General features: G+C 46.4%; 1 protein-coding gene across 1 annotated transcript in view; it reads right to left on the bottom strand.

The window, feature by feature from the left end:
• SLIT3 (slit guidance ligand 3) overlaps positions 1–25,756 on the bottom strand; it is a 723,374-nt gene that overhangs the window by 152,310 nt on the left and 545,308 nt on the right. The window contains exons 8-9 of the mRNA XM_070476865.1: positions 17,033–17,196; positions 7,146–7,287 (exon numbers count right to left, since the gene is read on the bottom strand). Coding sequence (XP_070332966.1) covers positions 7,146–7,287; positions 17,033–17,196 — 306 coding nt within the window. The remainder of the gene's footprint in view (positions 1–7,145; positions 7,288–17,032; positions 17,197–25,756) is intronic.

Genomic DNA, 25,756 nt, shown 5'->3' with positions numbered 1-25,756 from the left:
ATCTACCCCTGCTGGAGGCTAGAGCGGGTTCAGAGAAATGACAGGGAGCAGCAAGAACTGTGCTGATGGTGGGAGCTCAGTTTCGAGGAAAATCTGCAGTGAACTGTCTCGCTGTGGGTTCTCTGGAAGAAAGCTATTTTTAGAGGAATTGGCTCTGCTATGTGGGGAGACCAGCGCACACTGTGAACTGTTCTGGCTTTGAAAAACAACCTGAAAAGAGTCTGCCAGGTTGCTCCGCATGAGAGACAGCCCTTCCGTCCCCCAAGTGTTGGGGAGTGCAGATCCTTCCCAAGGTTTAAGAGCATCATGACAAGCTCAAGACTGGGCAGACAGGGAACAGAGAACTGGATGTAGTGCAGAGCATCCCTAAGGGAAGGAGCTATCTGGGTTATACAAGTGGCCGTGGACATAAGATGGAATGTTTTTTTTTTTGGCTACGCCAAGGTCTCTGTTGCAGCATGTGGGATCTAGCTCCTTGACCAGGGATTGAACCCAGGCTGCCTACTTTGGGACCACAGAGTCTTAGCCACTGAACCACCTCAGGGCAGTCCTGAGGTGAAATTCTTGATGGTAAGAAGAGAGGTCACATTCAGATGCCTTTGGATGAAAATCAGACACTTCCTGTGCATCTTGGGGTGCATGTTATGATGTCCACTCTCTGCTCCTTCTTTCTCATCTTTCGACCTCTCCCATCTTCTGGTCTCTCATTGATTAAGAATATGAATTTTAACTGCTCTAAAGACAGGCCAACACACAGATCTTCAGCAACAGGCTTTGTTGCCTTAAGGAACAAACAGGTTTCCTCTGCAGAGTTCTCTCAGTATCCAACCAGAGAGCCTTGCCTCAACGGCTTTGATGTCACAGCTTCATCTTATCATGAGGAGAGCGAGTGAAGCATAGCAAGAGAAGTCCCAGGCAAACTGTCTGGTGGGCCATGGGGGCCGGTTAGCAGGGGCAGCCTTATTTCCATGTCTGTGTATATCTGCATGAAAATGAGCTACTGCCAGGCTCAATTCATAATGCAAGTGGCTAGCCTAGTTTTTGAACCTATTCTCTCTACCATAATCTTCAAAAAACTGAATGAGCTTTAGGGAGGGATCTAACGCAGGTAATTCCAGCTCCTGTGATGTGGTTCCCAACCTGTCTTACCATGCCTAAGATAAAAGTGGTGGGAATAGTAGCCGCAGTCATAGTAAAATCATACCAGTCACTGCTGACACTGTATATCTTATGTGCCAGAACCAATGCTAAGCATCTGATAGCATATATTCATCTAACTTTCACATGAACCATTAAGAAGGCACCACTAGCCTCTACATTTTCAGTGGAGTAAACCAAGATGCTGAAATGTTATTTGTCAACGGTTAAAAGTCAGGGAAGAGCTAAAATGTGGGTCTGTCTTAATCCACAGTCTATAGTCTCAAGACCATGCTTGTTGTTTGTGGCAGCTTATTTTTAGAGGTACTCTAGCTAAGTTGGCCATTCCCAAGTTTCTAGATTTCATGGGCTAGCTGGTTTAGCCTACGAATAGGCGAATTTGATCCAGATGACCATTATATCTATTACTATGGGCAAGAATCCTTAGAAGAAATGGAGTAGCCCTCACAGTCAACAACCCAATATGCAGTACTTGGGTGCAATCTCAAAAATGTCAAAATGATCTCTGCTCATTTCCAAGGCAAACCATTCAATATCACAAGCCTATGCCCCAACCACTAATGCTGAAGGAGCTGAAGTTGAACAGTTCTATGACGACCGACAAGACCTTCTAGAACTGACACGAAAATAAGATGTCCTTTTCATCATAGGGGACTGAAATGCAAAGTAGGAAGTTAAGAGATACATGGAGTACCAGACAAGTTTGGCTTTGGAGTACAAAATCAAGGAAGGCAAAGACTAACAGAATTTTGCCAAAAGAACACACCAGTCATAGCAAACATGATCTTCCAACCACACATGAGAAAACTCTACACATGGACATCACCAGATGTCCACCAGATGGTCAACACCGAAATCAGGTTGATTATATTCTTTTCAGCCAGCCGAAGATGGAGAAGCTCTATACAGTCAGCAAAAACAAGACTGGGAGCTGACTGTGGCTCAGATCATGAACTCCTTATTGCCAAACTCAGAATTAAATTGAAGAAAGTGGGGAGAACCACTAGCCCATTCAGGTATGACCTAAATCAAATCCCTTATGATTATACAGTGGAAGTAAGAAATAGATTCAAGGGATTAGATCTGATAAAGTGCCAAAAGAACTATGGATAATGGTTCGTAACATTGTACAGGAGGTGGTAATCAAAACCATCCCCAAGAAAAAGAAATGCAAAAAACCAAAATGGTTGTCTGAGGAGGGCTTACAAACAGCTAAGAAGAGAAGCTAAAGGCAAAGGAGAAAAGGAAAAATATATCCATCTGGATGCAGAGTTCCAAAGAAGAGCAAGGAGAGATAAGAAAACCTTTCTAACTGATCAATGCAAAGAAACAGAGGAAAACAATAGAATTGGAAGGACTAGAGATCTCTTCAAGAAAATTAGAGATACCAAGGGAACATTTCATGCAAAGATGGGCACAATAAAGGACAGAAATGGTATGGACCTAACAGAAGCAGAAGGTATTAAGAAGAGGTGGCAAGAACACAGGAGAGCTATACAGAAAAGATCTTCATGACCAAGATAATCACGATGGTGTGATCACTCACATATAGCCAGACATCCTGGAATGTGAAGTCAAGTGGGTCTTAGGAAGCATCACTACAAACAAAGCTGGTGGAGGTGATGGAGTTCCAGTTGAGCTATTTGAAATCCTAACAGATGATGCTGTGAAAGTGTTGCACTCAATATGCCAGCAAATTTGGAAAACTCAGCAGTGGCCACAGGACTGGAAAAGGTCAGTTTTCATTCCAATCTCAAAGAAAGGCAATGCCAAAGAATGTTCCAGCTATCTCACAATTGCACTCATCTCACACACTAGCAAAGTGATGCTCAAAATTCTCCAACCTAGGCTTCAAAATACATGAATTGAGAACTTACAGATGTTTAAGGTGGATTTAGAAAGGGCAGGGGAACCAGAGATCAAATTTCCAATATTCATTGGCTCACAGAAAAAGCGAGAGTTCCAGAAAAACATCTATTTCTGCTTCATTAACTACATGAAAGCCTTTGTTTGTGTGGATCACAACAAACTGTGGAAAATTCTTAAAGATATAGAAAACCACACCACCTTGAGAAATTTGTATGGAGGTCAAGAAGCAACAGTTAGAACTGAACATGGAACAACAGACTTGTTCCAAATTGGGAAAGGAGTACGTCAAGGCTGCATATTGTCACTCTGCTTATTTAACTTATATCCAGAGTACATCATGAGAAACGCTAGGTTGGATGAAGCCCAAGCTGGAATCAAGACTTACAAGAGAAATATCAATAACCTAGATATGCAGATGACACCACCCTAATGGCAGAAAGCAAAGAGGAACTAAAGAGCCTCTTAATGAAAGTGAAAGAGCAGAGTGAAAAAGCTGGCTTAAAACTCAACATTCAAAAAACTAAGATCATGCCATCTGGTTCCATCACTTCATGGCAAATAGATGAGGAAACAATGGAAACAGTGACAGACTTTATTTTCTTGGGCTCTGAAATCACTGCAGATGGTGACTACAGCCATGAAATTGAAAGACACTTGCTCCTTGGAAGAAAAGCTATGAAAAACCTAAACAGCATATTAAAAAGTAAAGCCAATACTTTGCCGACAAGTCCATCTAGTCAAAGCTATGGTTTTTCCAGTAGTCATGTATGGATGTGAGAGTTGGATCATAAAGAAAGTGAGTGCCAAAGAACTGACACTTTTGAACTGTGGTGTTGGAGAAGATTGTTGAGAGTCTCTTGGACAGCAAGGAGATCAAACAAGTCAATCCTAAATGGTATCAACTCTGAATATTCATTGGAAGGACTGACACTGAAGCTGAAGCCCCAACACTTTGGCCATGTGATGTGAAGAGCTGACTCATTAGAAAAGATTGTGATGCTGGGAAAGATTGAAGGCAGGAGGAGAAGGAGATGACAGAGAATGAGATGGTTGGATGGCATCACCATCAATGGACACGAGTTTGAACAAGATCCAGGAGTTGGTGAAGGACAGGAAAGCCTGGTGTGCTGCAGTCCATGGGGTTGCAAAGAGTTGGACATGACTTAGTGACTGAACTGAACTGAACTGAGGTGGTTTAGACCTCTTATTCAATCAATTAAGGCAATTTCTGTGTGTCTGTTATACATACTATTTATATACAGGCATATATTTATAATTATATAATATTCACACATATAATTAAACACATTTCTATTATACACACATATTCTTCCTTCAGTGCCCATCATTTTATAAAATGAAGAATATTTTTCACAATAATGGTAATGGAATAAGGAAGTCTAGAATGTTAAAAGATGCTTCTTTAAATGGAATCTTTTTGCTCAATGGAAAAACATCACATTATTCTTGTTATTGTTACTTTACCTCATTTAAGAAAAAACTCAGTAATAATCAGACAGGCTTTCAGAAATAACTAGTCTAGCCTGTCCATGTTCCTTTTAAAATTCAATGTTCGGGTGTGAGCCCAGTGGCCTAGGTGTGGTCTGGCCTCCATGGCTTCACCTCCAGTGTGGAGGTCTGTGATTTCTCTCCCTCAGATGCCTGATCTGAGAGCCTGCCAGGGCCAAGCTGGAAGTGTAGGCACATGGAATAGGAAAGGAGGGTGAGCAGGCCTGAGCTCCTGAACCAGGGCTGGTGCGGGGGTCAGTGGTTACAGTGTGATTATTAGACTGGCCTTTTCCATCATGCTATGGTTTGAGACCTGGCCAAGGGAAGCTCTGTGGTTGCCAAAGAGAAAAAATAAAACCTGGCAGATGGAAGGGGAAAGAAGTGAGGCGGTGCAGAGACAGGAACATTCAATGCGAATCTGAACTGAGGCATGCGTTGGCAGGAATTCTGCCTTGACATCCACCTCTGGAGGATCAGAGTCCTACTTTGGCCTGGATGGAAGATGAGGGGCAGGCTCCTGTAACGAGGAGCACAGGGTGAACAGGGCGGGGAAGGAGACCTGGCTGACGAGGGAAGTGGAAAGATCACGGGTGCAGAAAAGGAAAGAAGGGGGCAGGAGAATGGATCAAGAGAGGCAGACAGGCAGGGAGGGGCCAAGAGGGACAGGTGGTAAGGTCTAAGTGAGGTCCGTGGAAGGAAGGATTCTCCAAGGCTGGGGCAATGGACCAGGAGGGATGAAGCCACATCCCAGTGAGGCACAAAGGGCATTCACTGCTCTTGCTGAAAGAAGACCAAGTGAAGGTGGGGGAAGGCACAGGAGGCATGGGTGTCAGGCCAAAACCACACTTGGCTAACTCGTTCCTGCCTACAGGACGGGTGTGGAGGCACAGATTGTGTCCACTGGGGCTGGGTGAGAGTGGTTCAAATGGAATCAGAGAAAAGTTAGCAAAGCGGACGAAGAAAGACGAGACTAAGGCCCCTGTGTTGCAAGCTAGATGCTTCTTCTCGTCTCAGTGGGTGAAACCAAAGTCCCTAAAATGCCCCCATGATCTGGCCCCTCATGACCCCTCTGACCTCAACCACTAAGGCTCTCCTTTGTGTTTACTCCACTCCAGCCACATTGGCCTTCTGGTATACCAGGCTCAGCCCTACCTCAGGGCCTTTGCACACACTGTCCTCTCTGTGTGCAACACTCTCCTCCAGATATCCACTTGCTTTTTCTCTCTTGCTTCTTTGCTTTTCTCCACAGAACCTCCCATCTTCTACCATATTATCTGACTTACTTTGGTTTGTTTACTGTTCATTGCACTCTTTTCTCCACTGCAATGCAAGCACCACAAGGGCAGAAATTGGTCTATTTTGTTCATTGCTGCTCCATAATCACAGAATTATCATTAGACCACAGTGGGCTCACAAAAGATGTTTGTTGAATGAACCCATGAATGAATGAAAGGGTCAGTTTGGCTATCTACTGGAATGCATTGGCAATAGAAGGGAACACACAAGAGGACAAACAGGTGGTGGAAGAGGGGAAAAGGAAGAGAAGGAGGGGGAAGGAGGGGGAGTGGGGAGAGGTGAGGTGTAGCAGAGAGGTGAGGGAAATGTATACAATATCTCCTATTTGGAGGGATTTTATCTAATGATGCTTTTAGTGAGAGGGGTTCCATCTAACCAATGTTTAATAAAGCCATTTAAAAGTAAAGGTAGAAAATGTTAACAATTATTGTCATGTAAGGAGTGATCTTGAGGTCAGTGTTCATTGACCCACAAATCCAGAATGAGACACTGGCCATTTTTTAACATGTGAGATTGAGCTACATGGACAAATGAATTTTCTTGAAATTTTGAACATCAGTGCACACACAGACACACACAAACTTGTCTTTAAGGCCTAATCTGGATGACAATAATCTGATTCAGAATGATGAAGAGCTCAGTCTCCTGCTCTGTAACAGTAGCTATAAAATTAGTCCGTTATTCATATACTTTGTACCACCACCATTTCATAGAAGACTTGCCCTTATGTCAAGGGCTGTACTAAGTGCTTTCCATGTGGTACTTAATTTAGTTTTCATGATCTGCTGAGTAATACTGTAATTATCACGTTACTATAAGAAAACTAAAGATGAAAGAGAGCAATTATTTTGCCCATAATTATACAGCTTGTACATGGTGAATTAGGATACAATCATGGAGTGACTCTAGGGTAGGGACTGGTAAACCTCTACTGTAAAGGGCTAGATGGAAGATACACTAGGCTTGGTGGGGTGTAAGTTCCTTTGTCATTACTACTCAATAATGTCCAACAAGAACAGCCATAGGTAATATGTAAATGAATGGGTGTGGCTCTGTTCTAATAAAACTTTATTTACAAAAATAGGTGGTGGACATATTTTGTCTATGGGTTGTCATGTGCTGACTATGCTTGAGAATCTACGCTCTTAACCTCTGAACGGTCATACCTTGGAAAGTATGGAAGGAGAGCAAAGAGATGGCTGAGCATTTTCAACAGTCAGCTCTAACGGCCCAACATGCCGCCAGCCTGTGGGGATTGGCCGAGACCACGAGGTGAACTCACCAGGGACAGATGGTGGCAGGCAGGCACTTACATTTCAACGATGCCCTCTGGCAAGTTGGCAGGAATCTCCGTCAGGCCCTTCCCTCGACAGTCCACGATATTATTACTGCAAGTGCAGGCTGAAGGGCAGGAGATGGAGTTGGCATTGCAGGCTGGAGGCTCCGAGTGGGGGCCTGTGGGGTCAGAACACAGTGGTCAACTCATGTCAGTGTGAGGAACTCCTTGGGCTTCTGTGATCCTTAACCAGCTTCCCAAGAAGGCAGCATTACCACATCAACTACCTGAAAAATGATCGCCAGCTGACATCACCCCTCATCTGGGAGTCACAGGTGCAACTAACTAAATATTCAGCCAAGAGGAGAGAGCCTGACCTTGACCATTTCTGGATTCTTCCACCTTCTCTGTCATCTGATCATGCCAGCTTTTCAGTCACAGAGGTGCTCTCAGAGTCAACTGCACATGGAAATACACCACTGGACCACTGGACTGCAAAGAACATACACTGGGACTACTTTTTCAGGGGTCCAAAGTCTGAATGACACCCCGAGGTTTTGATCTTTTATCTGGGGCTTGGATACTGAGTGTGGATACACCTTCTTTCCTTTCTCAAATAGTTGAAAGGCCCTCTCAAACCCAAGTGGGAGGAGAAAAGTTGACAGAATTTCCCCATTTGGGGGCACTAATGTTGACCGAATGTCAATACAGCCATCAACAGCAACATTCAATGCCTGTTCAAAGAGCTTTTCTGTCTAGAGATCATGCAAATAAAACTTATGAGAAAAAAAGATGAATAAGTTACTACACATTTTGGGTCCTTAATTTTGCTTGAGGTGAGAACCCATGTGAATGTAATGCAAAGTGGTAAAAAAAAAAAAAAAAACAAGAAAATGGTATGGAAGGTGCTTATTTATTAATAAAATGCCAATGGGGAGATCCCTGGTGGTACAGTGGTTAAGACTCTGTGCTTCCAACGCAAGACTGGGGAACTAAGATCCCACATGCCATGAGGCATGGCCAAAAAATTAAAAAAAAAAAAAAAGAAAGAAAGAAAGCCAAGTGAAAATAAACATACACACTGGCAAACTAACTCAAGATTCAGAGAGTCATAAGAATCTTAATCAGTTTCTCTGGTGGTCACATCAAATCACTAACAGAAGTAAATTCTAATTTAAAACACGGTGTATAAGTTTTCATATTATGACTGTTTCTTCAAAGTGAAATAAGACTCTCAAACCTGTGGTTAGTTTTTCAAATGTGGACAGGATGGCCCAAAAGGTAAACTCAACTCAATGGCCTCCTCAGGACCTTACCCCACACCGGGGATCCAGCCAGCAGGAACAATTTCAATGTCTTTCTAGGTCCCCCTCTCAGAGCGAAGGGCCACTGGCTGGGAGCAGATTCAGACCGACTCTGCAAACATCCTCACTGTTCAGACACGGAATATCTGGTCGGGGGCTCTTGGCCAAAGATAAAGCGTGAAACATGGAAAGTGTCTGTAGAGAAAGATGATTTTGGTTTGGCCCCTGCTCACTGCAGCAGCTGAGGCTGGGAAGCCAGAGCAAGTCTGACTACAGAGGTTGGATCAGAGGACTGATCAGGCCCGGGCTCAGTCCTTGTTCAGACACTGAGTGAGCCTTAAAGTGGAAGGCCCTCCTCTGCATTCAACAGTCCCTATGCCTGGGGGTGGTCCTTCTTTAAGGCTCAAACAGATGCCTGTGGCTTACTTAGGAATATTCACTTTGCTAGAAAGTGCTGACTCAGTGACCAAAGCTTCTTACTTCCCTTGGCTTCACTTTCACACACACACACACACTAGCACGCATGCAATTTCAAAACATCCTCTTAGATGGCACATTCAAGAAAACATTCTTGTGTAGGGTACAAGGACTTCAAACTCTCCAGAATCACACTAGTAGATCTAACAGAGACCATGGAAAATGCCAGTGAGATGACAGTTTACATTAAAATCCCCAAGTGAAGCATTCTCTTAGACAGTGAGGTGGTGCTGGCTTTGTTCCAAACTGGGAAAGTCTTTACACTTCTGAGCAAATGACAAACCCAGAGGGCTGGCCTGTAAGAAACTCAGGTCAGGAATGAGTTTATTGTGGCCAAAAGTGTGGGCTCTGGAGTCCCACTGGCTCAATTTGAACCCTGATTCTATACTATCACCCTTAAGTCCTCCTGTCTCAGTTTTCCCCATCTTTAAAATGGGGGGAAACAACAAAACTTACTTCACAGCATGGCTTTGTTGTGAAGGCGAAGTTGGTGCATGTAAAGTATTTAGAAGAGTTTGTGGCACACAGTTAGAGCTCAGTCGTGTTGTTTGTTATTGTTGTTGTTATTAATAATGGGTCTGGCTCGGCCGCAGATTGTCTGCAGGATGTTGGGCAAGTCATAGTACCCACCCTGAACTTTTCTGCTGCCATCTCAGTGAACAAGAAGTTTCGACTACACCACTGACACCCTTTCTGAGTCTAAAGGTCGACCACTGCTCTTCAGACAAATGGAAGCAGGAGAACTGAGACATCTGACAGCCTCCCCTCCTCTGCTCCGTCTCTTCACAGGTCGCGAAGAAGACCTATCATGGGCCGGGCTCTCGTCCCCTCACCCACATCCTCCCAGGGAGGCTCAGAGCAGGAAGGCTGCAGATGTCAGGGCTTCTGTAAGTGCAGTGGTGCCCACCAGAGAACACCACCACACCTGGCCCTCCACATCAAGGGGCTCGGGCGCCTGGCCAGCCGGGGAGACATGCCACACCCTGCCCCTTCCTGGAGGGCAAGTGTCAGGGGCTGCATGGAGCGCCCTGGGCCTGAGCACTTGCCTTTCCATCCACTGAGGCACAGGGTCTCCGACGGCCGTGCCTCTTTTGACCTGTCAAACTGACGTAGACGGGGTGTGTCAGCAAAGAATGGAAGAAAGACATTATGTTCTGGTACTCCTATGGGCAACAGGAGGTTCTGCAATGGAGTTTCTTCAAAGACACCACTTCTGACTTTTAGGCTGAAATGAATTCTGTTTAAACCAGATCCAGACTGCAGCTTTGAGTCCCTCTGAAAACAAGCTGGGTGTTTCATGGGGTGGCTCTGATTCGGAGGAAAGGCTGTGCTGCATTGTAAGGGATGTTGTCAAGGCAAAAAGCCTTTGAAAAGATTCCTTAACCAGGTCACTAACAACACCTTTAATTACACAGAGGGAAACATTGGTAATTATAGCCTCTGTCAGCATCCTGGGCTGGCAGCTCACCAGCCAGGGATTCATACATGGTGAGGGAGTTACACTCTTGTAACAAAACACGGTCTAAGCCAGGCTTGAAAGATAAGTTCACTTTCCCTGGAAACAGTTCCCCTGAGTCAATGCTGTAGGGGACCAAGCCCATTTCCCTTTGGGTCTCTGAATCCTGTGCTGGCAGGAGTCCCTCCCTTAGGCCTTACGTCTCTGGACAGATTGATGCTAGAATGTAAATTCCACAAGGGCAGCAACCTTTTCCACCTTCTTCACTATTACATCTTCAGGGCCTAAACTAGGGCGCAATACAAGTCAATAAACACACCTTAGATGAGGGAGAGGATGAATCCATGAATGAAATTGGCCCAGAAGCCTTAGAGAGGCGGGGCCTGAATGTCACCAAGCTCTGGAAGGACCCTAGGGGCAGGATCTCTGAGTTCTGAGTGCCCTGGGCTCTTGTCCGTAGCATCAGTCCCAAAGTGGGGGACAAGTGGCTCTGGGGAAACAGGACTCTCAGGCTGAAGCGCAGGTCTTTCTAGCCACAGTGAAGGCCACTGGTCCGGTCTCCTGTGGCCCCATCTGAGCCTGGCTCCCCTGTGTGGGTCAGCAGGGAAGTCCAGGCCCCGCGCCGAGCTCTGCCTGCAAAGCCGCCCCTCCCAGCCTTTCCTGTCCACACACTCGGAGGCCAAAGAGGGTGGTGCAGGGGACAGTCGATTTCCAAGGGGGACAAAGCACGGAAGCATCTACTTTTCCACCCAGAGAATTCTATGACTACAGGCTAGGAAGCAGAGAGGAATGGGAACAGAGTTTTAATATGGGATAAAAGGAGCGTGTACGGATCTTCAATGGGAGGGTCTGTCTAGGTATGTGCCTGCTCCGTGCACATGTGTTCCCATTGCATGATATGTTCTCTGGGGACCCATGAGTCCTCACGGTCCTCGAGTGAGCCTGCTGATGGGTACCGCCCCCTTCCCTCCCTGGCACAGCAAGGCCTTATATCAGAGCGCACTGGTGGACCAGCAGGCAGACCTTCTGTCACCTACTCTCTAAGACATCCTCTCATAAGCTTAGGAGTGCACATGCACTTGCTCTTCCTTTCTTCATTTGAAAATGAGTGCCCGGGCTCCTCTGCTCTTGGGCCTCTTTCAGGCCCAGCGCGAACACGCTACTGCCCTGGGGTGGAAGGATGCGGGCCAGGTGCCTTTCTCTCTTCTGGGGCACCATCTCACCTCTCCTCAATCACTACCAAAGCTCGAGAATTTCAGTAAGGAGTCAAAGCCACTTCTGAGGTACCTCAAGGAGGGAGCTGAGATGTCCAGCCTTCAGAGGTCTCCTAAGACTCCTGGACTGTGGCCCGATGTCTGCAGGGAGGGCAGGGCAGAGCTCTGGGGGAACAGACATGCTGGCCCTTCCTGATCTTAGGGAGGGCTTCCCAGCCCTGGGGGCCCTCAGCGAGGGAGAGGGCAGGATTGTGTTCCCGGCCAGAACGCTCACAGGGTGAGAGCTGGGGGCTCCCACGTGGACACTGCACAGATCCTCCTCCCCCTATTGCCTGCAGGCCGCCCTCCGGTCCTATAAGAGCAGAAGAACGCAGATGTGACCAGGGCAGGCAGCAGCGCCGACTCCTGCTCAGCCCTCACCTCATCTTCGTTCTTCTTGTTGGCAAATGAAGGTGATCATCACCCTAAAAGCAAAAAGGCCCTAACTTGTCTGCCCAGATGAGTGAGGCCGAAGTCACTAAACTTCAGATCCAGAGAGGGCCGTGGAGATGGGGGGAAAACAGAAGTCTTGAGAGAGGAGCGTGCTTGCCCATGGACACAGCTGTGTCATTCTCATAAGAGCAGCTAACGTTGATGGGGTGTTACCTATGTGCCGCATTAAGTGCTTTGTATGTGTCATCTCACTTGATCCTCACAAAACCCCTGATGCAGGGGCTTCAGTGGTGGTCCAGGGGTTAAGACTCCAGGCTGTCAGTGCAGGGGACTTGGGTTCTGTCCCTGGTCAGGGAACTAAGATCCCACATGCTGCATAGTGTGGCCAAAAGATTTAAAACAATTAAACTAAAAACAAAAAATACCCTGACATAGATCCATTATGTTTATTCCCGTAATAGAAGGGCTCTTCTACTATCTCCTCTGTCAAGAAGACACCCACCATGCCTTTCTATTGCCCTGAAACAGAAAACGTCAAAGTCTTGAATCTTGGGCAGCAGGAAGAGGAGGTTCCAGGGCAAGACTCAGACCGAGTCAGCCACGCTGGAGGCTGTTCGACATGCGTGTGTTACAGTAGGGCTTCTCTCTGTCTGTCTTTAAGAAGGACTTCACCCAGCAGAATGAACATAGTTGGAAAATCCAATGGCCTGGTGAGCGTGTAGAAATAAATTAATTCCAGTATTCAAATTAAGCATCCCTGTTGCCCTCTGGCCTTTCAAAAGCCAACAACTGACTGAATGACAATGGGACTCAAGCAATTATGATGAGAATATAAATGAATGTGATTTAAATACCAGAGGCATGATCATTTGGGGAATGGCTAAATAAACCTAATAATCTCATTCCTGCACTGTCCAATTATGGTGTTTTAATTAAAACCTCCTAAGGAGATGGGCAGCTTGTCATGGCTTACCTTAATTATCTTTATACTTAGTAACTAGTCTCAAATTTTAAAAAAAAGGAAGCAGAAGGAGAAAGTTTCTTGTTTCCAAGGAGATACACCTATTTCATTTTAATAATAACTGAGGAAGAGTTTGTTGAGAGGCTGTTAGGAACCAGCACTGCTCTAGGTGATGGGGCACATGGCCCCTTGTTACCAGAGACAGGATCAGTCTTCATGAAGAGACATCTCACATTCAGAGACACATAAACAGGTTTAGAGATGCTCAGAGGATGGTGGGAAGGGTTAACTAGGGAGTTTTGGATCCACATGTACACACTACTATATTTAAAATGGATAACCAACAAGGACCTACCGTACAGCACAGGGAACTCTGCTCAACGTTAAGTGGAAGCCTGGACGGGAGGGGGCTTTGGGGGAGAGTGGACGCATGGATATGCACGGCCAACTTGCTCGGCTGTGCACCTGAATTGTCACCTGAATTGTCACCTGAATTGGTCATAATCTAATACAAAATGAAAAGTTTAAAAAAGATGTTCAGAGGAAAGAGATAATTAACTCAGGTCAAATATTTAGCTAATACCCTTGATCATATTAAGGCATTAGGAAATTGACACAAGGAAGAGAAAACCTAGAGTTTAAACTCCAAAACAAGCCCTTTACGTAAGGATGGGAAACAAAATTCAGTAACTTGCAACTCACATGAGCCTAAACATGGCTAAAGCAGAACCGTTTCTCCAATCTGTTATATGAACTCATAAAGTCCATTCAGGAACTCTTCTAGTCCTATGGCCCTAAGCTTTCTCTTAAAACAAGGAAAATTAACAGAGAAATCCTTTCAGCAAGAACGAAAGGAGACCAAGCAATCCCATTGTATATCATAGAAAATCATTAATAATAAATAAAATAGTCTCCCACCCTTGTGAAAAAGTTCCAGTTGTCTCCCCAGGGGAGGAAAATAAATGCCTTTGATTGAAGGGGACCATTGACAGAGGAGATGGATTTTACCCAAGTGTGCTGCTAGCAAATTTCTGGGTTAACTGGCATGATAAGAGGCCTATAGCCAGGGCTTCTGGGGAGAAAAGGCTGGGCTCCAGACAGCCAGATTTAACTCAGAGGGAGCTACCTGAATATAATTTTTGATATTGCATAGGGGCGCAGGGAGGTTTCTCTTAGGCTGCTCTGGGAGGGACCATTGGTGATGAATACACAAAGGGACGGCTTAATTGCTGCCCTATGCCTTTCTCTCTCCTGAGCAGACAATTTCTTTTTTTAAAGAAATGTTCACACTGAAGTCCATCTCCTGTGGGTGATGGGAGGAACGGCTTGCATGAGGCAGAACCCTGGTGGCTTTGCAGCTTTAAACAACTGCCGTCAGGTCTGTCCCAGACTGCCTCCTTCAGATGCCTTGCTGGGCTCTGCTGTGGGGCGGGGCCTGCGCCCTCAGAGGTGGGCTTCACTTCACCGGGCTTGAGTTATGCTGGCAGGTACACGAGAACAGCCCATCTCTTTGACCTCCTGCATGCACATAGGCTGAGCCTTGCTCTACACGGCTTCCTCAGGCACCCCTTTTCTTTACAGTCTCATCAACTACCTTGAATGATTATTAAAGATGTAATACTTTTCAGTGGGGCTGCTCCTCCTGAGCCCCACTAATGCGATGCTTCATTCACCATGATGTTCAACTCACCAGTTCCCCTTGCCATTGGATCCGATTGACTTTTCAGAAAGTAACCTGGCACAGCATCCTGTTTTTAATTCTTCAGAACCTGGGAAAAACATCTAAAAAATCCCCCATGCATAGGGGCTCCATGTGCCACTCCCCTAAATTTACACTATGAGTGAGACGGTGGAGTACACAGCATATTCAAGTCTGGAGTCTGTGGATTGAATTTTCATGTCCTTAAAAGACACCTGGCTTCGTATTAAGAAGCTACAGGGACCATCACAGCTATAAACAAGATTGCTATAAACAGGCGATATGATAAAGGTAACAGTCACCTATGTAACTATTAACCCACCTGTGAGTCAATCCTAAAGGAAATCAGTCCTGAATATTCATTGGAAGGACTGATGCTGAAGCTGAAGCTCCAATATCTTGGCCACCCGATGCGAAAAACTGACTCCTTGGAAAAAACCCTGATGCTGGGAAAGACTGAGCGCAGGAGGAGAAGGGGTAGACAGAGGCTGAGATGGTTGGATGGCATCACTGACTTGATGGACATGAGTTTGAGTGAATCCAGGAGTTGGTGATGGACAGGGAGGCCTGGTGTCCAGAAGTCCATGGGGTCGCATGGAGTCGGACATGACTGAGCAACTGAACTGAGCTGAGATCCAGCCTTTTCAGACGAGGGAGACTTGGGGCAGCAGCACCCTCAAGACCCAGAAGGATCGGCCTTTCCACCGTGGGTTTTGGGTCCTGACTGCTGCTGGATAAGCAATGTCTTGGCACTTCTCTGACAGGAAGGTGCTTTTGTGACGAGTGTATTCATGCTGGTGTGTAGCTGTAAGCTTGGCACCCACCTATAATGATGTGTTTTACCATTTTCCCTAATTAGTTTTTCTCACTAGCTCTTGGATGACTTCTGCACTCTATAATTATTTCTTTCACTGGCACTTATGCCGATATTGTACCCTTTGCCTAATAATTACTGTAATTACAGTCACTATATTTGAGTTTGGTGCCTCTATGATAAACGGTTTTATTATGTGTTTGATGGAAAGTGATTTCTAAGTGGGTGTCTATAGGAAATTGTTGAGGTACTGCTCGGAGACATGTTAAAATGTTTTTGGATGATAAAGAATTTGATGAAGCTGTAACATGACAGGGGAAAGCAGCAGAGTGTGAAGCTGAATTCAGGGGAAACTCCTACATGTGGCAAATGCAGCCTAAGAGCCGGAGAGGACCAGCCTGAATTCCTGGCCACGTGTGGTCCCCTAAGATGTAGTCGGCTTCTGTACTGAGAAAGCTCCTTTTCCCTTATTTCTGCTCAATGTTACATGGCAGCCTGGATGGAAGCAGGGGGTTAGGGGAGAATGGAAATATGTGTATGTATGACTGAGTCCCTTCACTGTTCGCCTGAAACTATCACAACATTGCTAATTGGCTAAACCCCAATGCAAAATGTTTTTGGTGTTAAAAAAAATTAAAATTTAAAAAAAGCTCCTTTTTCTACACATCAGCACTCCAAGATCAGTCTTTAGAAGTCACTGGACTCCAGCTGCACGACTGAGCTCATGAATTTCAGGAATGCCTCTTTGGGGAACTCTCCAACTGATAACTCTCTGTTTTTGAGGCAATTAAGAGATTAGCTCTACATCCTTGCCACCAGAAAAGGGAAGACTTGATGGGACTGGAGAATGTCAATGAAAGTAAAAACAAACGAGCAAATAATGTTGTGGACCCAAGGCAAAGGTAACCTCCTCTGAGAAGCGTTTCTCAGGTCACTCAGTCACCTCGCATCCTGGGGACCTAGGCTGCCTTCAGTTACATCCTAGCACGGCTCTGTTTTCTGTCCTATTACACTTCAGTTACCCACAGGTCAAACTCTCGCATTTGCTCGGCACGTCTGCGGACCCACTAAACTCTAATAATTACGCTCCACTCATCAGCTCTCGCCAAGTGCTGTGTATTATGCTAAGTGCTTCATATGAATCATTTCACTGGATCCTCCCACCCCTTCCCTGAGTTATAGACGATGATTATTTCCAGTTGGCAGCTGTGCAGCAACTTGCCAAAGTCACACACCACTAAGGGACAGAGCTAAGATTTCCAAGCAAGCAGATTTGGAAATAGCCTCTATTAGCCTGACTCTCAATTTCTAGGAGCAACTGGGCTTAGGAATGCGTTTGGCCAATGTTAAAGCACCTAACGAATGTTAGCTTCTTAGCATCGATGGACTCTGAGGCTTAACAGAAAGGGATCCATGAGTCTTCAGTAAGAGCCTCTTTTCTGGCACGCCTGGAGGCACACTAGAGTGCCCCACACCAAGCTCTGGGCTGGGCACGCGTTCACGGCCGAGGTGAGCCCGCAGCGGGGCGAGCGGCAGGACAGGAGGGCGGGCAGCCACGCCATCTCACCTGGGCACACGTACTCCTTCTTCTGCACGTCTGCCACGTTGAAACCCCTCAGGTGCACGGGAGCCATGCAGAGGGTGAACTGGCCGATGGTCCGCCGCTGCCGGAGCCAGTCCGAGAGCCAGGCCAGGTGGCAGTCACAGTACAGGTGGTTGGAGTGGAGGCGCCTGGGCGGGGGTGCAAAGGAGAGAGGCTGTCACCGCAGGAAGTGGGGAGGCTGCCACTGGCAGAACGGAGTGCCCAGCCTCCATGCTCCCTTGCCCAGCATGACAATCCTCGGGATCCCAGGGGAGAACTGCCCTCGGCACTGCAGATTGCCACAGGAGCCTCAACCCTGCTATTGCTAAGCCACAAATGACAGTCATCTTCTCGTACCAGCCACATCCAATGGTGGCCTTCAGGGTTCTGAGCAATTCCCATTTCTTAATAATAATCCCACCCTTTTCATTTCCACCTGCGGAAGCCTCAGCATATAGGAGAGGGAGGGTGACATTACTACACTGACAATCCTGATTCAAGTCCAAATTCCAAAAGGGTGACTCAGGTGCAAATGTCAGTACTTCAGCTAACTTGAGTTACAGATGGCTTGCAACAACTTCCTCATCTCCATGCCCCAGTCTATAGTGAACTGTGGCCATGATTTGCCACAATCTTTTCTCTCCCTCCCTCATTTTCACTCTAAATCTCTTTAATGGACCCCCTTCATGTCATGCTGGGCTTCCCTGGTAGCTCAGCTGGTAAAGAATCCACCTGCAACACAGGAGACCCTGCTTTGAATCCTGGGTTGGGAAGGTCCCCTGGAGAAGGAAAAGGCTACCCACTCCAGTATTCTGGCCTGGAGAATTCCATGGACGGTATAGTCCTTGGGGTTGAAAAGAGTCGGACATGCCTGAGTGACCTTCACTTTTCATGTCACACTGGTGAGCCTAAAACTAATACCGCTGTGTGCACTAGCCAGGTTAAGCAGGTCACAAAGAGAAGGGGGCTTTCTGAAGAAAGCATCTTCTCTCCATCCTCCTATTTAAATAAGGTATTATCCATACAGACTCCTGCAAACCAGAACAATCTCTCTGGAGTGCCTTTTATCGCCTTCCCAAGTTCAATTCCACCCAGTGTATTTGCTCTTCTAACTGTTTCAGGGCTTCTGAAAAGGCTTTCCATTTATTTTCAGGACTCTTGGGCTTTCTCCCTCTAGCAGCTATAATTCCAGGTCGATTTCTCATCCTGGACAGAGTAAGATTCCTGAGAGGGATCTGCAGATTCCACATCTGAGGGGAACCCCAACTGGTTAAGTGAAATTTCATTTCCACTGTCTGGAGGGCAACCTAAGGATAGCCAGGGCTTCTAAAGGTTCTTCCCTAAGGTTCTGTATCAGGGGTTTCCAGCGTCCACACTCCCTAACAACCTCAGTCATTACAAGTAGCCCACGGGTAAGTTCTAGTCACGACAGCTCACCATACACTGGGCTTTCTGATGTAATTTCAGCGCCCCACCCTCCACGTGCTAGCCAGCCAGCCATATCTGGGGACTTCCGAGTGCTCTGGGTCATGCCAGTTAATACTTCGTGGCAGCCCACAGAAGTGGGCTCAGGCTACATCCGTGCCTGATGTGGAGAGAGCTGAAGGGTTCTTGACCACACTCCACTTAGTGCAAGGTCAACACTGCTAAACATCAGCTGAGTCAGCTCGTCTGTGCTGCCTGTAGGCAGAGACTCCCTGCCACTGCATGGGTGCAAACCTTGGGTAAGCCAGGGCCACCGGGGAACTCGGCAACATCGGGGTGGGGGCCCCAGATCCCACTGTATCCGAATGACTAAATGAACCCACATTCCACCCAGAATACAATTTTTTTTCTGCTGAAAAATATTTGAAAATTTTTCTTAGGATTTTGTTTAAAAGTGATGAATTGTGATATTATAATTTTCTTTTTGTATTTCAAAGCCAATACTTTAAGATCAAAGTCAGTTGCAAGAGCAAAGAGACTGTGCTTGTAATGGGTCCAGAGCAAGTCTCGCTTCTGAGCATCAAAGCTCAGGTCCTGATGCTGTGGAAGTGAGCCTGGCTTCCTCTCAAGCTGGCACTCCAGGAGGGAGGGACAACAGGACGGAAGGGGGAGGAGAGGAAAAACCCTAAGCTAGGGGGAAGGACCTCAGTGCTAAGAAGCAGGCAAGACATGTATGTATTCCGACAAAGACACCACTTTGTGTCAAGGCCAGGCTGAGCCTGGCGGAGGACCTGGAGTTGGTTACTCTTTCCTAAAGAGCGCGAAGGGGAGAAGGGAATCCCTTTTCTGCACTGGGACCTGCTGGGAAATCGCAGCATGAGGGAAAATGGTCTGTCTCCTGACCCATCAGTGAGCTGTTGAGAGAGAGAGCGGAATGGCCAGGAACACACCACCAGCTCTAAAGGCTGCCTGGGAAAACGGTGGCAGTGGGTCAGCTCTTGGTGACAACGTGGCGCAGAGGTGGGCTACATTGGCACACACAGGCTGAGGCACCAGAGGTTTTTGTGTGTGTGCCTTTTAACGAGTTTGGCTTTTACTGGGCAAGACAGTTGCCCTCATTGGCGCTGAGATGTGGAAGGTAAGGAAACAGGGCGGATCAATGCAAACAAATTCCCATCAGTTCCAATGAGAAGGAAGAGATCAATGAAACAACACAAATGAGATTTAGGTAAGTCAGATCCTTACTGAGCTGAAAAATTTCTGGGATAATCAAAATGTCAGAGGTTTTCCTTTTGGAAGATTGTATTAGGCTGTTTCTTCCTGAATCCCCACCGGCCAGTCCCAAGCAACTCGTCCTCTTAAGCCAGCTATAGATGGCCCTTAGCCCTTTGTCTGTTTCTGTAGGAATTTCTCCTCTCCCAAGTAGGGACATGGAAAAGAGGAGACCCAGACTGTCTTTGAAGCCATATGAAGGCCCTTGTCAAAAGCCCAGGGCCATGGAGGGGCTCAGGCCTCCCCTCTTGGAATTTTACCTGCCTAGAGAGCTGTGCTGAGCTGAGTCTTTCAAGTTGCCTCTTATTTCATGTTTGGGAGATCAAATTGAGCAATATCATCCCAAACACTAATATTAAAAGAAAAAATAATCATAATGATCTTGAAACTTGAGCCCAGACATGGCCAGGAGTATTCTTAATTTTCTTGAGTGAGAAAAGAAGTGATTTTGATTACTTTCAGTAACTTCTGTGATGGGGATGATACAGGGGAGAGTGGCCTCCTGTGGCCCTTCGGCCATGTGGAAGCTCAGGTCTCCCCTTTCTCAGCTCCCCTGATGCCCTTCTGCTTTTGTTCCTACGGCTCAGCTCTAGGAGGTCAGCTTCTGAGAAGAGCTCAGCTTCTGAGGTCAAAGTGTCGGAATCTGACATGGGCTTTGTGCTTTTTTGACTTTGACCATGGGCCATGATTTAACCCTGGTTCTCAGTGTCACCAGGTTTCCCAGGTGATGCTAGTGGTAAAGAACCTGCCTGCCAATGCAGGAGACATAAGAGACACAGGTTTGATTCCTCAGTTGGGAAGATCCCCTGGAGGAGGGTGTGGCAGCCCACTCCAGTATTTCTGCCTGGAGAATCCCATGGAGAGAGGAGCCTGGTGGGCTACAGTCCAAAGGGTCGCAAAGAGTCAGATATGACTAAAGTGACTGAGCATGCAAGCATGCATGCTCAGTGTTATCATCTATAAAATGGGGATATTAATGGTGACTTCTTCCTAGAGCTGTTGTGCGGGTCAAAATGATCCATGGAAAATGCTTACGGGACTTCCCTGGTGGTCCAGTGGTTAAGACTCCACGCTGCTAATGCAGGAGGTGTGGGTTTAATCCCTGGTCAGGCAACTAAGATCCCGCATGCCATGCAGTGTGGCCAGAAGATTAAAAAACAAAAGTGCTTAGTGCTTGATCTGGGATACCATAAACTACTGAAGACATATTTGCTATTATTATTCTTACTGTATGGAGACTAGCTCCAGACTTCAGGCTCTTCTCAACCCAAGGTCCTGCCTGTACAAGGTTATCACCTCTTATCCACCACAGCATCAAGGCAGCTAGATGGTTCCTGCCAGTTGCTCTGTGGTCTTTTGCTAATGGAAACACCATATTGCATGTTGGCAAAACCACCTTTAGAGGAGATAAGGTGAATGAATACAAATGCCAATTTGTGGAAGGTGCCTTTTAGCCACAGACACTAAATTAAATTTCCAGCAAATCCTTTTAGAGAGGGTCAGTGTTCATTTTCTATAAAATGTGGCTTTCTGAATTCAATATAAAAGCTTTCCTTTAGAAATCCCATTTATGACTTCCTTCCCCTCCCCTCTTCCCTCCTTCTTCACCGCCAGCACACCCCCCTCCCCGTCCCCACCACGCTTTAATTACAGTGAAGGGGGATTAGTCAGTTTGGTTCTCTGGGGAGTTCTCCACAGCGCCATCTCTGAAATTAAACTAAAGAGAAGATGGCAGCAGGCAGGGAGCAAAGAGAACAGATGAGATTGATTGATTGATCTGAGCTCATCAGATGAGTGTTCAGGAACGCAGGGAAGTATGACTCAAGCAGAAGAAACTCTCCTGCCCTCCTCTCTAGCAGCTACAACACCCACACAGGGCGCCCAAGATCCAGACCTGGCCATCTGCCCTGCCTCCCAGGGACCCCCTCCCAGCTCTGATACTGATACTTTCCCACGGAAAGTAAGAGGAGTGGGAGCGGAAATCTCAGAGAAGCAGCCCACAGGAGCTGGGCTGCTGGTTTCTGCAGCTGAAAGCCATATTTCTTCTACTCAACCCACTGTCTGGGAAGATGCACTCCGAGGCTCACTTCCGGCCTCCCGGCTGGGAGCCCCAGGCCACACTCCATGCGCGGCCCACTCGTGGTTTGCTGGGGACTCCGGAGAGGCCTTTGAAGACCCTGTGGTTTCTCCAGCATCATCCCCTTTTAAAAGGGAAGGAAGAGGATAGATTTTCTTGACTGAATTCTGCCATCCCAGGAGGGATCAAAGGAAGAATCAGGGCACCATGATGGAACCTGAACTTGGAGCCCCCTTCATATTGGGTGGCCAAAAAGTTCATGTGGAGTTTCCGTAAGATGGTACGGAAAAACTTGAATGAACTTTTTGGCTAACCCAATACTAAAAGGTCAGTGTTCATTCCAATCCCAAAGAAAGGCAATGCCAAAGAATGCTCAAACTACCACACAATTACACTCATCTCACACACTAGTAAAGTAATGCTCAAAATTCTCCAAGCCAGGCTTCAGCAATACATGAACAATGAACTTCCAGATGTTCAAGCTGGTTTTAGAAAAGGCAGAGGAACCAGAGATCAAATTGCCAACATCCGATGGATCATCGAAAAAGAAAGAGAGTTCCACAAAAACATCTATTTCTGCTTTATTGACTATGCCAAAGCCTTTGACTGTGTGGACCACAATAAACCGTGGAAAATTCTGAAAGAGATGGGAATACCAGACCACCTGACCTGCCTCTTGAGAAACCTGTATGCAGGTCAGGAAGCAACAGTTAAAACTGGACATGGAACAACAGACTGGTTCCAAATAGGAAAAGGAGTATGTCAAGGCTGTATATTGTCACCTGCTTATTTAACTTATATGCAGAGCACATCATGAGAAATGCTGGGCTGGAAGAAGCACAAGCTGGAATCAAGATTGGCAGGAGAAATATCAATAACTGCAAATATGCAGATGACACCACCCTTATGGTAGAAAGTGAAGAAGAACTAAAGAACCTCTTGAAAGTGAAAGAGGAGACTGAAAAAGTTGGCTTAAAACTCAACATTCAAGATCATGGCATCCGGTCCCATCACTTCATGGCAAATAGACGGGGAAACAATGGAAACAGTGACAAACTTTATTTTTTGGGGCTCCAAAATCACTGCAGATGGTGACTGCAGCCATGAAATTTTTTTTTCCCAATTATTTTTATTAGTTGGAGGCTAATTACTTTACAATATTGTACTGGGTTTTGCCATACATTGACATGAATAAGCCATGGATTTACATGTGTCCCCCATCCTGAACCCCTCTCCCACTTCCCTCCCCAGCCCATCCCTCTAGGTCATCCCAGTGCACCAGCCCTGAGCACTTGTCTCATGCATCCAACCTGGACTGGCGATCTGTTTCACACTTGATAATATACATGTTTCGATGCTGTTGTCTCAGATAATCCCACCCTCGCCTTCTCCCATAGAGTCCAAAAGTCTGTTCTATACATCTGTGTCTCTTTTTCTGTCTTGCATATAGGGTTATCGTTACCATCTTTCTAAATTCCATATATATGCATTAGTACACTGTATTGGTTTTTATCCTTCTGGCTTACTTCACTCTGAATAATGGGCTCCAGTTTTATCCAACTCATTAGAACTGATTCAAATGTATTCTTTTTAATGGCTGAGTAATATTCCATTGTGTATATGTACCACAGCTTTCTTATTCATTCATCTGCTGATGGGCATCTAGGTTGCTTCCATGTCCTGGCTATTATAAACAGTGTGCAGTCATGAAATTAAAAGACGCTTACTCCTTGGAAGGAAAGTTATGACCAACCTAGACAGCATATTAAAAAGCAGAGACATTACTTTGCCAACAAAGGTCCATCTAGTCAAGGCTATGGTTTTGCCAGTAGTCATGTATGGATGTAAGAACTGAACTATAAAGAGGGCTGAGTGTAGAAGAATTGATGCTTTCGAACAACTGTGGTGTTGGAGAAGACTCTTGAGAGTCCCTTGGACTGCAAGGAGATCCAACCAGTCCATCCTAAAGGAGATCAGTTCTGGGTGTTCATTGGAAGGACTCATGTTGAAGCTGAAACTCCAATACTTTGGCCACCTGATTCAAAGAGCTGACTCATTGGAAAAGACCCTGATGCTGGGAAAGATTGAGGGCAGGAAGAGAAGGGGATGATGGAGGATGAGATGGTTGGATGGCATCACCGACTCGACGGACATGAGTTTGGGTGGACTCCCAGAGTTGGTAATGGACAGGCAGGCCTGGTGTGCTGCAGTTCACAGGGTCACAAAGAGTCAGACATGACTGAGCAACTGAACTGAGTACTAGCTAGTAGTATTTGTTGCCTGGACACCATGACCAGGCAACTTCCCCTGTTAGTACATTTCGTTCTCACATCAACTTTGAAGCAAGCACTTATCAATTCACTGTCTGTGAGGAGCACAGGGACAAAGCCGCTTGCCCAGAGACAGTGTCCGAGCTCACACTGACCTCAGGTCCGCCTGACTCTGGGGTTCCCAGGTGGCACTAGTTTCAAGGAATACAGGAGATGCAAGAGACACTGATTTGATCCCTGGTCGGGAAGATCCCCTGGACTGCATGGCAACCCACTCCAGTATTCTTGCCTGGAGAATGCCATGGACAGAGGAGCCCGGCAGGGTTGCAAAGAGTTGGACATGACTGAAGCGACTCAGCACGCATGTGTGCACTGCCTGACTCCCAACTCTGTGTCCTTCTGGGAGTGTTCTTGTATCAGCTCCTCATCAATTGCTTCATTGATCTTTACTTCATTCTTACCTGAGACAAGGTCGCTTTCTCACTAACGCGGGGGTTCTCCAACCTTATCAGTATCAAGATCTCCTGGAGAGTTTGTTAAAAACAGACACTGTTCTCCCCAAAGATCCTGACTCCACGGGTCTGAGGTGGGACCTGAGATCTTGCTTTTCAACAAATTCCAGGTGATAACTGGTCTAGGGATCCCCCACTTTGGAAACCACTGCTCTAAGGAGTTTCATATCTCCCTGGATCCAGTGCTGCTCAGGGGCCATAGATAAGCTGGATGCTTGGTATTTTTAATCCAGATTTCTAGATAAATAGTATGACAATGATCATCATAATAATAATTTAACTATAAATACCTGTTGTTCACTAAGTGCCAGGGACTTTGCTCTCAGGGCTGACTCTCCCCTACTACTGTGATGTAAATTCCGCTGAGGGTCCATCAACACAAGAAAAGCATCAAGTACCAATCTCTTTGACAGATTGGCAGAGTCCATTTGCAGAGAAACAGTTTCTGGCTCAGTGAGGGGATCTTCCCAGGCAATAAAGGCACTAGACATGCTCTCTGCATGGGCTGTTAAGCGGAGATTCGCTTTTTGAGTACATACTTTGGAGGGGTTGAGCCCACCCAACTCATTACAGATAAAGAACAGAGTAACTGCATTCCGATACCAGAATATCATCCATGCAGCAGGAAAGCATGGTGGGTGGGGACTAGGAGGATGGGGTGAAGGAGGAGATAAGACTTCCTAACTGTAGCTCTCTGTCCATGGGATTCTCCAGGCAAGAAGACTGTAGTGACTTGCCATTTCCTCCTCCAGGGGATCTTCCCGACCTCGGAATGGAATCCGTGTCTCCTGTGTCTCCTACATTGATAGGCAGGTTCTTTGCCACTGACCCATCTGGGAAGCCCCCGCTGGTCCCAGAGGGGAAAACAATTGTAACCCTTGACAATACAATAGAACTGCCAACAGTACAGGACATGAGCTAAACAAATGATGAACTATCACATCCCTATTCTAATGACAACATAACACTAACAAACTTTTCCAACTAATGAGAAAACACAAAGATTTCCCCAGTCGAGGAAGATTCCCAGGATGAAAAGAAATGAGCCAGCCCAGAGCAAGAAGGTGGTGCAGAACCATGCACACCTCCGTGACCCTTCCCTCCAACACTAACACACCACTTCGTCAATAGCTGAAGGAGGAGGCATTTGGAT

The sequence above is a fragment of the Odocoileus virginianus genome, chromosome 14 (assembly GCF_023699985.2).
Source record: "Odocoileus virginianus isolate 20LAN1187 ecotype Illinois chromosome 14, Ovbor_1.2, whole genome shotgun sequence".
Taxonomy (NCBI): Eukaryota; Metazoa; Chordata; class Mammalia; order Artiodactyla; family Cervidae; genus Odocoileus; species Odocoileus virginianus.
Note: the sequence above shows the minus strand (reverse complement) of the source record. Positions and strands in the feature narration are given on the sequence as shown.